The 14,649-nt window shown below is 39.3% G+C and overlaps 1 protein-coding gene across 1 annotated transcript in view; it reads left to right on the top strand.

Annotated features, from left to right (window-relative positions):
- LOC309805663 (zinc finger protein 474-like) overlaps positions 1-13,300 on the top strand; it is a 95,881-nt gene extending 82,581 nt beyond the window's left edge. Inside the window, exons 6-7 of the mRNA XM_082623768.1 lie at positions 8,550-8,730; positions 11,922-13,300. Coding sequence (XP_082479894.1) covers positions 8,550-8,730; positions 11,922-12,073 — 333 coding nt within the window. The 3' untranslated portion in view covers positions 12,074-13,300. The remainder of the gene's footprint in view (positions 1-8,549; positions 8,731-11,921) is intronic.
- The last annotated feature ends 1,349 nt before the right edge of the window (positions 13,301-14,649 follow it).

Genomic DNA, 14,649 nt, shown 5'->3' with positions numbered 1-14,649 from the left:
CATATGGCAACTATATTTTTAGTTTTTTGAGGAACCTCCATACTGTTCTCCATCGTGGCTGCACCAATTTACCTTCCCACCAACAGGGTAGGAGGGTTCCTATTCTCCACACCCTCCTCAGCATTTGTTATTTGTAGACTTTTTAATGATGGCCATTTTGAATGGTGTAAGGTGTGGTACCTCATGTGGGGTTTTATTTTTTTAACATCTTTATTGGAGTATAATTGCTTTACAATGGTGTGTTAGTTTCTGCTGTATAACAAAGTGAGTCAGCTATACATATACATATACATATATCCCCATACACACTCCCTCTTTCGTCTACCTCCCACCCTCCCTATCCCACCCCTCTAGATGGACACAAAGCACTGAGCTGACCTCCCTACGCTATGTGGCTACTTCCCGCTAGCTATCTATTTTACATTTGGTAGTGTATATATGTCCATTCCACTCTCTCACTTCATTCCAGATCACCCTTCCCCCTCCTCGTGTCCTCAAGTCCGTTCTCTACATCAGGGTCTTTATTCCTGTCCTGCCCCCTAGGTTCTTCCGAAAATTTTTTTATCTTTTTTTTTTTTTTTAGATTCCATATATATGTGTTAGCATATGGTATTTGTTTTTCTCTTTCTGACTTACTTCACTCTGTATGACAGACTCTAGGTCTATCCACTTCACTACAAATAACTCAATTTCGTTTCTTTTTATGGCTAAGTAATATTCCATTGTATATATGTGCCACATCTTCTTTATCCATGCATCTGTCAGTGGATACTTAGGTTGCTTCCATGTCCTGGCTATTGTAAATAGAGCTGTAATGAACATTGTAGTACATGACGCTTTTTGAATTATGTTTTTTTCAGGGAATATGCCCACTAGTGGGATTGCTGGGTCATATGGTAGTTGTATTTTTAGCTTTTTAAGGAACATCCATACTGTTCTCCATAGCGACTCTATCAGTTTACATTCCCACCAACAGTGCAAGAGGGTTCCCTTTTCTCCACACCCTCTCCAGAATTTATTGTTTGTAGATTTTTTGATGATGGCCATTCTGACTGATGTGAGGTGATACCATGTTGTAGTTTTGATTTGCATTTCTCTAATGATTAGTGATGTTGAGCATCCTTTCATGTGTTTGTTGGCAATCTGTATATCTTCTTTGGAGAAATGTCTATTTAGGTCGTCTGCCCATTTTTGGATTGGGTTGTTTGTTTTTTTGGTATTGAGCTGCATGTGCTGCTTGTATATTTTGTAGATTAATCCTTTGTCAGTTGCTTCATTAGCAAATATTTTCTCCCATTCTAAGGGTTGTCTTTTTGTCTTGTATGGTCTCCTTTGCTGTTCCAAAGCTTTTAAGTTTCAGTAGGTCCCATTTGTTTATTTTTGTTTTGTATTTCCATTTCTCTAGGAGGTGGGTCAAAACAGATCTTGCTGTGATTTATGCCATAGAGTGTTCTGCCTATGCTTTCCTCTCAGAGTTTTATAGTACCTGGCCTTACACTTAGGTCTTTAATCCATTTTAAGTTTATTTTTGTGTATGGTGTTAGGGAGTGTTCTAATTTCATTCTCTTACATGTAGCTGTCCAGTTTTCCCAGCACCACTTATCGAAGAGACTGTCTTTTCTCCATTGTTGTATTTGTAGACTTTTTAATGATGGCCATTTTGAATGGTATTTGTCTTTCTCTTTCTGACTTACTTTGCTTACTACAATAATTTTGTAGTAAGATAAGGTGACCATATGTGCATGGTTGATCTTTGGGCTTTATATCCTGTTCCATTGGTCGATATTTCTGTTTTTGTGCCAGTACTATACTGTCGTGATTATTGTAGCTTTGAAGTATAGTCTGAAGTCAGGGAGCCTGGTTCCTCCAGCTCAGTTTTTCTTTCTCAAGATTGCATGGCTATTCGGGGTCTTTTGTGTTTCCATACAAATTGTGCAATTTTTTGTTCTACTTCTGTGAAAAATGCCATTGGTAATTTGATAGGGATTGTGTTGAATCTGTAGATTGCTTTGGGTAGTATAGTCATTTTCACAATGTTGAATCTTCCAATCCAAGAACATGGTATATCTCTCTATCTGTTTGTATCATCTCTAATTTCTTTCATCAGTGTCTTATAGTTTTCTGCATACAGGTCTTTTGTCTCCTTAGGTAGGTTTTTTCCTAGGTATTTTATTCTTTTTGTTGCAATGGTAAATGGGAGTGTTTCCTTAATTTCTCTTTCAAATAGTGTATAGGAAGGCAAGAAATTTCTGTGCATTAATTCTGTGTCCTGTTACTTTACCAAATTCACTGATTAGCTCTAGTAGTTTTCTGGTAGCATCTTCAGGATTCTCTGTGTATGGTATCATGTCATCTGCAAACAGTGACTGCTTTACTTCTTCTTTACCGATTTGGATTCCTTTTATTTCTTTTTCTTCTCTGATTGCTCTGGCTAAAAGTTTCAAAACTATGTTGAATAATACTGGTGAGGGTAGGTAACCTTGTCTTGCTCTTGATCTTAGGGAAAATGGTTTCAGGTTTCACCTTTGAGAACAATGTTGGCTGTGGGTTTGTCATATATGGCTTTTATTATGTTGAGGTAAGTTCCCTCTATGCCTACTTTCTGTAGAGTTTTTATCATAAATGGGTGTTGAATTTTGTTGAATGCTTTTTCTGCATCTATTGAGATGATATTGTAGTTTTTATTCTTCTGTTTGTCTATATGGTGTATCTCACTGATTGATTTGCATATATTGAAGAATCCTTGCATTCCTGGGATAAACCCTACTTGATCATGGTGTATGATCCTTTTAATGTCTGTTGGATTCTGTTTGCTAGTATTTTTTGAGGATTTTTGCATCTATGCTCATCAGAGATATTGGCTTGTAGTTTTCATTTTTTGTGACATCTTTGTCTGGTTTGGTATCAGGGTAATGGTGGCCTCGTAGAATGAGTTTGGGAGTGTTCCTCCAAACTTTTGGAAGAATTTGAGAAAGATAGGTGTTAGCTCTTCTCTAAATGTTTGATAGAAGTTGCCTGTGAAGCCATCTGGTCCTGGGCTTTTGTTTGTTGGAAGATTTTTAACCACAGTTTCAATTTCACTGCTTTTGATTTGTCTGTTTATATTTTCTATTTCTTCCTGGTTCAGTCTCAGAAGGTTGTGCTTTTCTAAGAATTTGTCCATTTCTTCCAGGTTTTCCACTTTATTGGCATACAGTTGCTTGTAGTTATCTCTCATGAACCTTTGTATTTCTGCACTGTCAGTTGTTGTTTCTCCTTTTTCATTTCTAATTCTATTGATTTAAGTCTTTTCCCTTTTTTTCTCGGTGAGCCTGACTAATGGTTTATCAATTTTTTTTATGTCCTCAAAAACCAGATTTTAGTTTTATTGATCTTTGCTATCATTTCCTTCATTTCTTTTTCATTCATTTCTGATCTGATCTTAATGATTTCTTTCCTTCTGCTAACTTTGGGGGGTTTTTGTTCTTCTTTCTCTAATTGCTTTAGGTGTAAGATTAGGTTGTTTATTTGAGATGCTTCTTGTTTCTTGAGGTGGGATTGTATTGCTATAAACTTCCCTCTTATAACTGCTTTTGCTGCATCCCATCACAGGTTTTGAGCCGTTGTGTTTTCATTGTCATTTGTTTGTAGATATTTTTTAATTTCCTCTTTGATTTCTTCAGTGATCTCTTGTTTTTAGTAGTGTATTGGTTAGCCTCCATGTGTTTGTATTTTTTACAGTTTTTTTTCCTGTAATTTATATCTAGTCTCATAGCACTGTGGTCGGAAAAGATACTTGATACAATTTCAGTGTTCTTAAATTTACCAAGGCTTGATTTGTGACCCAAGATATGATCTATCCTGGAGAATGTTCCATGAGCACTTGAGAAGAAAGTGTATTCTGTTGTTTTTGGATGGAATGTCCTATAAATATTAATTAAACCCATCTTGTTAATATATCATCTGAAGCTTGTGTTTCCTTATTTATTTTCATTTTGGATGATCTTGCCATTGGTGAAAGTGGGGTGTTAGAGTCCCCTACTATGATTGTGTTACTGTTCATTTCCCCTTTTATGGCTGTTAGCATTTGCCTTATGTATGGAGGTGCTCCTATGTTGGGTGCATAAATATCTACAATTGTTATATCTTCTTCTTGAATTGATTCCTGGATCATCATGTAGTGTCCTTCTTTGTCTCTTGTAATAGTCTTTATTTTAAAGTCTATTTTGTTTGATATGAGAATTGTTATTTCTGCTTTCTTTTGATTTCCATTTGCATGGAATATCTTTTTCCATCCCCTCACTTTCAGTCTGTATGTGTCCCTAGGTCTGAAGTGGGTCTCCTGTAGACAGCATATATACTGGTCTTGCTTTTGTATCCATTCATCCAGTCTATGTCTTTTGGTTGGAGCATTTAATCCATTTGCACTTAAGGTAATTATCCAAATGTATGTTCCTATTACCATTTTCTTAATTGTTTGGGGTTTGGTTTTGTAGGTCTTTTCCTTCTCTTGTGTTTCATGCCTAGAGAAGATCCTTTAGCATTTGTTGTAAAGCTGGTTTGGTGGTGCTGAATTCTCTTAGCTTTTGCTCCTCTGTAAAGATTTTCATTTCTCCATCGAATCTGAATGAGATCCTTGCTTGGTAGAGTCACCTTGGTTGTAGATTTTTCCCTTTCATCACTTTAAATATGTCCTGCCACTTGCTTCTGGCTTGCAGAGTTTCTGCTGAAAGGTCAGCTGTTAACCTTATGAGGGTTCCCTTGTGTGTTATTTGTTGTTTTTCCCTTGCTGTTTTTAATATTTTTTCTTTGTATTTAATTTTTTATACCTTGATTAATATGTGTCTTTGTGTGTTTCTCCTTGGATTTATCCTGGATGGGACTCTCTGTGCTTCCTGGGCTTGACTGACTATTTTCTTTCCCATATTAAGGAAGTTTTCAACTATAGTCTCTTCAAATATTTTCTCAGTCCCTTTCTTTTTCTCTCCTTCTTCTGGGACCCCTATAATTTGAATGTTGGTATGTTTAATGTTGTCCCAGAGATCATTGAGACTGTCCTCAATTCTTTTCATTCTTTTTTCTTTATTCTGCTCTGTTGTAGTTATTTCCACTATTTTATCTTCCAGGTCACTTATTCGTTCTTCTTCCTCAGTTATTCTGCTACTGATTCCTTCTAGAGAATTTTTAATTTCATTTATTGTGTTGTTCATCATTGTTTGTTTGCTCTTTAGTTCTTCTAGGTCCTTGTTAAACATTTCTTACATTTTCTCTATTCTATTTCCAACATTTGGGCTCATCCTTACTATCATTACTCTGAATTCTTTTTCAGGTAGACTGCCTATTTCCTCTTCATTTGTTTGGTCTGGTGGGTTTTTACCTTGCTCCTTCATCTGCTCTGTGTTTCTCTGTCTTCTCTTTTTGCTTTGCTTACTGTGTTTGGGGCCTCCTTTTCACATGCTATAGGTTCATAGTTCCCCTTGTTTTTGGTGTCTGCTCCCAGGGGATAAGGTTGGTTCAGTGAGTTTTGTAGGCTTCCTGGTGAAGGGGACTGGTGCATGTGTTCTGCTGGATGAGGCTGGATCTTGTCTTTCTGGTAGGCAAGACCACATCCGGTGGTGTGTTTTAGGCTGTCTGTGAACTTATTATGATTTTAGGCAGCCTCTCTGCTTATGAGTTGGGTTGTGTTCCTGTCTTGCTAGTTGTTTGGCACGGGGTGTCCAGCACTGGAGCTTTCTGGTCATTGAGTAAATCTGGGTCTTAGCATTGAGATAGAGATCTCTGGGAGAGCTCTCGCTGATTGACATTACAAGGGGCTGGGAGGTCTCTGGTGGACCAATGTCCTGAACTTGGCTTCCCCACCTCAGAAGCTCGGCCTGACACCTGGCCAGAGCACCAAGACCCTGTCAGCCACACAACCATGTATGTGGGGAGCTTCTTGCCTTTGGGGAAGTCTGATTTCTTCTGCCAGTGTTCAGTAGGTGTTCTGTAGGAGTTGTTCCACATGTAGATGTGTCTTTGATGTATTTGTGGGGAGGAAGGTGGTCTCCATGTCATACTCCTCCACCATCTTGAAGGTCCTCTCCCTGCCTTTTCTTTTAATCCTCTGTTCCTCTTTTCCTATCTTTCTTTGGGGGACAGTTAACTCATCAATTTTTTAGAAATATTTTCTCCTCTCATTGACTTTTTATTTATTCCTCTTGGCATGACTTTGTACTTTAGTGGTTATTATAGAGGCTAAAACATGCATCTTTAGCACATCACATTCTATGTTTAAAAATTACTTCAAAAAACTCTAAGAATTCTATGACAATCTATTTCCAGTTTTTAGTCCCTACAACTTATGCTCTTGTTTACTATAACTTTACACATTAGAGAATATAAACTCCATTTTCTTTTGTTATTATTTTTCTTTAAAGAGCCCATGGTCTAAAGTGATTTTGTCATATATATGTACAAAAATTAGAAACATTTTTTAAAAGAGTGTTTTAATTTATTGACCTATTTGCATTTTATAGTGTTTTTCCATTCCTTCTTGCAGAACCAGCTTTCTAGCTGATATTTTCCTTCAGCATTTATAATGTCTTTTAACATTTCTTGTAAATCAACTCTGCTGAGGAAATTCTTTTGCCTTTTGTGTAGATATTGATGTCTTTAGGACTTCCCTGGTGGTCCAGTGGTTAAGACTCTGTGCTTCCACTGCAGGGGACATGGGTTGGATCCCTGGTCAGGGAAGTTCCACATGCCACAAGGTACAGCCAAAAAAAATAAAAAATAAAAAAAAAGTCTTTATTTCACCTTCATTTTTGAAAGGTATTTTTACTGACTATGGAATTTTGAAATGACTTGATAATTTTTCCCTTTAAGCATTTTAAAAATGTCATCCTCTTGTTTCCTGTTCTTCATTATTTTTTTCCTGATGAGAAGTCACCTGAAATTCTTATCGTTTCCTTATTCCCTTGTATGTATTCTTTCTGTTTGAGAGCTTTCAAGCTTATCTTTGGTTCTTAGCAGTTTTACTAGTATATATCTAGTTCTGTTTTTTTATTTATCTTGCTCAGATTTCTCTGAGCTTCTCAGATATGTCATTTTTAGTTATGTTCAATGCATTATAGGCTTTAAGTTCCTCCATGGTAAACTGCCCGTGCTTTGTACTTAGTGTAAGGCCTGGAGCCAAAGGTCTCCTCCTGGTTCTTCTACTACACCTTTAGACTCCTGTGGACTCTACATGCCTGCAACAGAGGGGGGTTCCCTCTTAGTGCTCCCAAGTCCCCCCAGCAGTATACTGCTCTTATCTGGGACTAGCACATGGCCTAATTCTCCAGCTTTACTGTCACATTTAGGCAGGCCCTGTGTTCCTGAATTGGTGAGCGTTGATCTCAATGCTCCTGACTCTCTCCAGTGTTGGACTTTCACCCTCTGTTACTAGGTGCAAGACCCAGTGGGTGGGAAAGTTTCTATAGACAGGACCTACTGCACCTCTGAATGGTATGCTGCACCTCTGAATGGTTCACACTCAGCTGTCCTGCCCTTATCTCCGTGGCAGACAAATGTTGTTTCTAATTCATGTAAAGTTGGAGGGTGGGAGTTGTTCTCTTGTTTCTGCTGATCCACCCTCAAACTGAGGCAGTCCTTTTAGTTCATTAGTTTACCTTGCAACTTTGAGTATCTAATAGGCTCAAAAATTATGTTTCTGCAGGCTATCTGATTTGTTCTCATTGTTTAGGTGGGAGAAATGTTTCTTGTAATGTTCTATATCCTAGACAGAAGGGTTATATCCTTAACTCTTCCTTAGATATGGTTCTCCCAGAAACAAATGTTAAGAAAAGGATTTGAGTTCAAGTAGTCTGAGGGGAGGTGATCCCAGGAACCCCAATAAAAGTAGTGGGAGGAGAGACAGGGAAAAGAAGGAAGTCTACATAGTGTGTTAATGAGTAACTGCGATACAGTCCCACTGGGGACTTCTGGAGGACTGTATGGAAACAGCCTAAGTGAGCAAGCTGGGTCTTTATCCACCAACTCCCATGTGTAATTGATTAGTTGTCCTGCCTATAAGCGGAGTCTACAGCAGATCAAAAAAGGCAGAGACTCGCAGGTGCAGCAGAAATTTTATACATGAAGGAATGCGAGAGGGCACAACAGTGTCTGTTAAAAACTCTCTCTGTGCCAGTTAGGACATTAATTACTTTATTCCTCAGACATATTGATGTACTGAGAGGATGATTCATACCTGATTTATCTTTGTATTCTCCCAGCATGGAGAATAGTCAGAAGACAATCAATCACTATTTATTCAATGAGAAAATACCTTTTATAAAGTACCAATATGTAAAATTCTGGTTAGCTCTTCTTCATTTCCTGTCCTCCTCCCAAACCAACATCCTTACCCCCCACCTCAATCACTCAGGTAGTATAGTTTATTCTCTTAACTGCCAAAAAAGGTTAAACTCACCAGAATGGTTAGACTTTTTAAAGTTTTACTGATTTTTCTAGCTAATTTAAATGTATTATAATTTAAAAGTATAATTTCCAAACCTGAACTTTATCTAACAGATATTTTGTATTACTTGCAGCCAACAATGATAAGGCATCCACCAAGAGTTGTTTGCTACATCTGTGGTCGTGAATATGGAACAAAATCAATTTTCATCCATGAGCCACAATGTCTGAAAAAATGGCATATTGAAAACAACTTATTGCCTAAAGAGCTAAGGAGACCAGAACCGAAAAAGCCAGAAGTCAGGACCATTACTGGTAAGTTTTTGGAAGAAAAGACTTGAGTGTATAAGGGAAGACTTTTCTCTCTAAATTTAAAAGAGTAGAGGTATTCTTTTATTACTTGTTCAAGTAACTGAAGTCAGCAACATTTACTGTCTTGGCTATAGCCAAATAGAAAAAAACAGTTCCAGAATACCTGACCAAATTGTTGTCTTCAGATGCTGAGACATAAAGATACTATGTCCTGGCAAACCGTACAAGGAGAGGGACTCACTCGTATTTGCTATATTTCCCAAAAGTTACTTTCATATATTATCAAACACAAATCTTTAAAACTTTGTAGCCTAAAAAACCTTTGGGGACATCTGGAAACATGTTTTCAAATATGAATGTGTTTTAGTGTTCAAAGAGCGGGGGTACCAAAGTGAAATGCTTATAGGGTCTGCTAGTCAGGATACACAATTGAATAAATTTGTCCATGTGTGGAAAAAGGGAAGGTGGGGACTATGAGCGGGAGAGCACTGTCTTTCTTTCTTTTTTTTTTTTTTTTTTACGGTACGCGGGCCTCTCACTGTTGTGGCCTCTCCCGTTGCGGAACACAGGCTCCGGACGCGCAGGCTCAGCGGCCATGGCTCACGGGCCCAGCCGCTCCACGGCATGTGGGATCTTCCTGGACCGGGGCAAGAACCCGTGTCCCCTGCATCGGCAGGCGGACTCAACCATTGCGCCACCAGGGAAGCCCAACACTGCCTTTCTAAAGGAGACAGCTGCTACCCAGTTCCAGCTGGTGTTACACTTAAGAAATTTAAATTTACTTAAATTTACTGTGATGTATCTTTCAATAATACAAAAGAAACTGGAAATCTAGACTTCTATATGAAATGTCCAGATTTTAAAAATTTTGCAATGAATACTTTGTAAAACACTGCACAGGCTATATGACACTGGAACTTCATAAACTGCCATGTGTGGTTGCATTACAGAGCCTTATGCTTACTCATTTAGGGTGAGAAAGAAGTAGTTCAGAGAGTGTGTTTGCCATACAAGCTCAGACTTGCTCATCATCTGCCATTGTCATTTTCTCAGTTGATCTCCTGATTCCCCTCAAAGGAAAACTATTCCTGGTTTTAAGAGAATCATTCAATTAATTGATTTTCTTTATGTAACCATAGATGTACATGTCCGGAAGGTACCTTGGAGGTGATTTAGTATCAGTTAGCCCTAAGCACTCTTGTTAGAGATGTGACCCAAAGAGACTTTTTTTTTAACAACCCACAGAGTGGAATCTAGATTGTCATGATAAAGTTCTAAAGGCTGCTAGAACCTAACTATTCACAGTCCTTGCCTAAAGGAAGACTCTGCATGAAGGTGGGAAAAGAGCTCAAGATGAAGATATCCATCTGCTGAAATTAGTGCATTTGCTCACAAAGAAATTGTTCACCTCTTTGAGACTGTCTTCCCATCATTTCTCATTTGGTGTCAAAAATCTATTTCCTTCACTTCTGATCTTTATCACTTTCTCTGCTTGAGCATGCTTATCACAATTCTAGAAGAGTTGAGAGAAATGACTGGTTTGGAAGCCCTGGAGTGTTCGCCATTCTGTTATTGGCTACAGATGGAAAAGTCAGGTCCTATAATTGCACTTTCTACAGTTTTTCTCTTGGCTCCATGCTTTTGTTATTTCAGAAGTTGCCCTTCCTCTCTAGGCAAAGAGAATTCCCATGAATGTTTCCATCCCATGGACTTATTGTAGTCATAGGACTCAAATAGCCCTTCCTCCAGATCCAAAGTACAAGCCCTAAAACTTTCAGAAATGTGATGAATCACCTTCAACTGAGACTCAGTGAATACTCTGGAATTTTTGAGTCCATATTAAAACTCATATGAGTAAGGAGAAAGTCAGTGCCATTCCTTTTTTAACTGTTTTTAAAGCACTCAAAATATACATTCATATCCTGCATGGAAAGTGACACTTGCTTTATCCAAGGGAGAAATACTAGGTTGTCCTGTTGTGCTGGAGTTTAACTTCCCACGGAGAAAAAAATAAAAGAAAAAGAACATGAGTAAGCTTGTTAAAGAATCTAAGGTTTGCTATGTTTGTGTGAACCACTAGACAGAAGTCATATGAGAATTGCCTGGGCTTTAATGAGGAAATATATGCTGTGAAAATAATTTTTTTAAAACTATGTGATATATTTTTGCATGCCTGGCTACATTTTGGGGGGCCTATATTGGGAAATTCTAAGACATAGTCAATTTAATGTACTAAAGCCATTCTATTTAAATAAGTTTTATTAAAGTTAAATCCCACACTGTTTCTCTAAAATAAACCCATATGCCTTTTTTCCTGTGCTCTGCCAATGGAGATTATATATCTCTCAGCTGCCTTTGTTGTTTTCTTTTTTTTTTTTTTCTTTTTGCGGTATGCGGGCCTCTCACTGTTGTGGCCTCTCCCGTTGCGGAGCACAGGCTCCGGACGCGCAGGCCCAGCGGCCATGGCTCACGGGCCCAGCCGCTCCGCGGCATATGGGATCCTCCCAGACCGGGGCACGAACCCGCATCCCCTGCATCGGCAGGCGGACTCTCAACCAGTGCGCCACCAGGGAGGCCCTGTTGTTTTCTTAAGGACGCTTTTTTTCGTCAGATGAACTATTCTGTTTGCATTCTTCACTTTAATTACTTAAAGAATCTCTGAGTTTACAGCCATAAAGAGATGATAAAGTTTTAGGATATAATTCATCTTAAATTCACTCTCAACTGTCAGTTATGTCCTCTAAAAACATTCCACTGAAGGATTACAGAAGAAGAAAATACAAATAAATGTTCTTTTCCTTTTGTAAGCTTATATTTAGAGTCAACTGAAAGAAAGCCAAAAGTTATATTTGCAAGATAATAATGTGTAAGCAAAGATGTTAATAATTAGTGAAGAATGCATATCACAACACATAAAACAATGTCTTCCCCTTTTTAAAATCTGAGGACTGAAAAACCTCTAGTTCAGAGCTAACGGTTCTCAACCCTTAAAAGACTGAGCAGCACTTTTTTTTTTTTGGCAAAAGTAATATGATTTGTTTAAAAGCCTCAGTCAACAGGTATTTCCTGAAAATACTTTCCATAAAAAGTAGAGCATGGTTCTCCAGAATGAAAACTGATCCATTTTCCCATTTTCTTTTTCTTTTATTTTTTGTTCTTCTTTTTTTCTCCTCTGTTTTTCTTTAACTTTTCAGCCAAGGGTTTCTATGATCTTGATGCCTTAAACGAAGCTGCTTGGACAAGTGCCCAGAGCCAGTTGGTTCCCTGTAATATTTGTGGGCATACCTTCCTGCCAGACAGACTGATTGTTCACCAACGATCCTGTAAACCAAAAGTCGCCAAGTAAAGCCCTTTCTCCCTACGAAATAGTTACAGGAATTAAATCCTTTGGAAAGAGCTGGGATATGATGGGGAGGAGGAAAAGGAGGGGAGGAGAGGAAACAAGGAAAAGTGGAATTGACCAAAGGCCATCGAGCACGAGACGCCCAGCTCAGTGCTTTGGGGGCCTGGTGTGACCACTGTGTCACTGCTTTTAGCATGCAGCTGCGTGTGTGTGCCTTGGCATGTCAGGGCCTCGCATGTCACACAGTTGTCAGGCAGAATTACACGTGGCCGCGCCTCATCAGAGCTGGCATTTTTATCTCCAGGAAACTTCAGAGCCAGTTGTTGCTGTTTTTCTTCTGGTCTGATTTCCTGAACAAGATTCTGAACCTAACACTTAGGACTATTATTCAGTGAACAGAGACTTTGGGTGGTGACTTCAGGCAACTCTTTAGTTCCCGAGAAAAACTGGATTCCCTCCCATCCCTGTGCTTTCTGAAATAATGTGCCACTCCCTGCTATTTCTGATCCAGGGAAATGTTTTTAATTGAGTTAGTGACCAGGGATCTTCTTTTCTCTATAAAATTGTTCAACAGGAGACACAAACCAAAAAAGATCTAAGGACTTAAAGTACTAGAACTCATACTAGAACTCATACTCCCTTACTAATAGTGAAAAATGCTACAAGGAAAATTCAGCATCAGTGCCAGCCTCATATGTTGGGAGATTGCTGTGATGTGATTCATCACATGGGTGGAAGCTAGCTCCCTCCTCCTACAGAAGAGGTCCAGCAAGAGTTCTCTCTGCCCTCCTAGGGGCTTATAGGTGTTTTATTGTGGAGATCTAAAAGCCTGCCTGGAAGTCCTGTGCCTCCCCACCCAAGGGCCATGCACAGTACATGGGTTGTGCAGCTGCTCTGGATTTGAGTCCTTGAATGTGTATTCAGAGAGGTGGGCCTCCTGGGAGGAGGCCAGGGCCAGGGAGGTGCTCTGCCCAGGAAATTCTGCTCCCTCGGGGCAGCGCTGCTTTGCCTGGACTCCCAGCAGTTTTGCTTGAGATCTTTGTTCATTTTATGGCTGACTTTCAGCGCCATTTTGGATCCACCAGGTAGGTTCCTGCAAACCTTGCATTCATGACCTTACACAGCACAGTTAACTCCAAATTATACAAGCAAATTTATTTGACCTAATAATTTGGTCATAATCTGCAGATTATAAAAGTTTAGGTTAGGATAACTGTGTTAATTATTTGGGTTTTCCTGCATGTTCCAAAGGAAGCAAGAGATGAACTTTTTTTTTTTTTTTTTGCGGTACGTGGGCCTCTCACTGTTGTGGCCTCTCTCGTTGCGGAGCACAGGCTCCGGACACGCAGGCTCAGCAGCCATGGCTCACGGGCCCAGCCGCTCCGCAGCATGTGGAATCTTCCCGGACCAGGGCACGAACCCGTGTCCCCTGCATCGGCAGGCAGACTCTCAACCACTGCACCACCAGGGAAGCCCAAGAGATGAACTTTTTAAAAAGTCTTTTAGATATCCCCCCAAAAGATTAGCATCTTGTAAAGGATAGCCTTTAATGACTCATACCTGATGGTTTGTTCTTTTATTTTGTTAAAAAAAAATGACAACATCTAATGTGTAGTGAGTGTACTGTGGGTCAGGCACTGTGCCTAGTGCTTCCTATATATCAGTTTATATAAATCTCACATCAACCCTACAAGTAGATAGTATCCTTATTTTACACGTGAGAAAACTAATACTTAGACTAAAGTAGCAAATTCAAGGTCACACTGGACTTGAGTTAAGGGTTGGAGTCAGGAAGCAAACTCAGGACTGTTGGACTTCCAAGCCCATAATCTTATCCATTGCCATTTGTGTGCTAGATACCACCATTAATAAGATTAACTCCAACACAAATGATCTGACAAATGTCAATTTTGTACAATGTTTAGTAACTAAGGCAAATGGGAATTTTAGCATGCTTGCAGTTTGGCTGCTGGTCTGGGTTTATCTTAAACCGAGGTGAAAACAAAAGTTTGAACTGCATTGTGTTCTAAAAGCCACTTCTGTATTCTGCTGATGTTTGGAAGTCAGACAGCAAGGGAAATAAAGCAAGAGTTCTGGCCTCAACTTTGAAATGAGTGACCATTTGGGGTCATAAAGAGAGATTCATGGGCCTTCGCTTTCAAAGCATGAGAAAAACAAAACAAAACTAAAAATCTGTAGGAATTATTAAATCTGAGTTCTTGAAGCAGTTGAAAAGAAGCGGATGAGCTCTTGTAAGAACTGTGCTTCCACAGGGAACAGCTTGAGGAATGTCAAGGTGCCGACCGTGGGACTTCCACTTCTGGCTCCAGCTCCAGCTCCATCTGAGCTGGCCTGAAAATGTTACAGGGGATCAAATCTCAAGCAAGTTCAGTCACAATGACATCAATCCAAGGGCTCCCATCTTTCATCAAGGCAAGTCACTGAAGTCTCACCATTAATAGGACAGAACTCATCTGCTCTCTGCCAACTGCCCTCCCCCCAATTTGTTCACATCTGTGCAGATTTTTGTACTCTAAAAAGGAAAATGATTTCTTTAACAATGGTTGGCACATCCATGA

The sequence above is a fragment of the Mesoplodon mirus genome (genome assembly GCF_964341445.2).
Source record: "Mesoplodon mirus genome assembly, chromosome: 5".
NCBI classification, from domain to species: domain Eukaryota; kingdom Metazoa; phylum Chordata; class Mammalia; order Artiodactyla; family Ziphiidae; genus Mesoplodon; species Mesoplodon mirus.
This window is presented reverse-complemented; position numbering and strand designations above follow the sequence as displayed.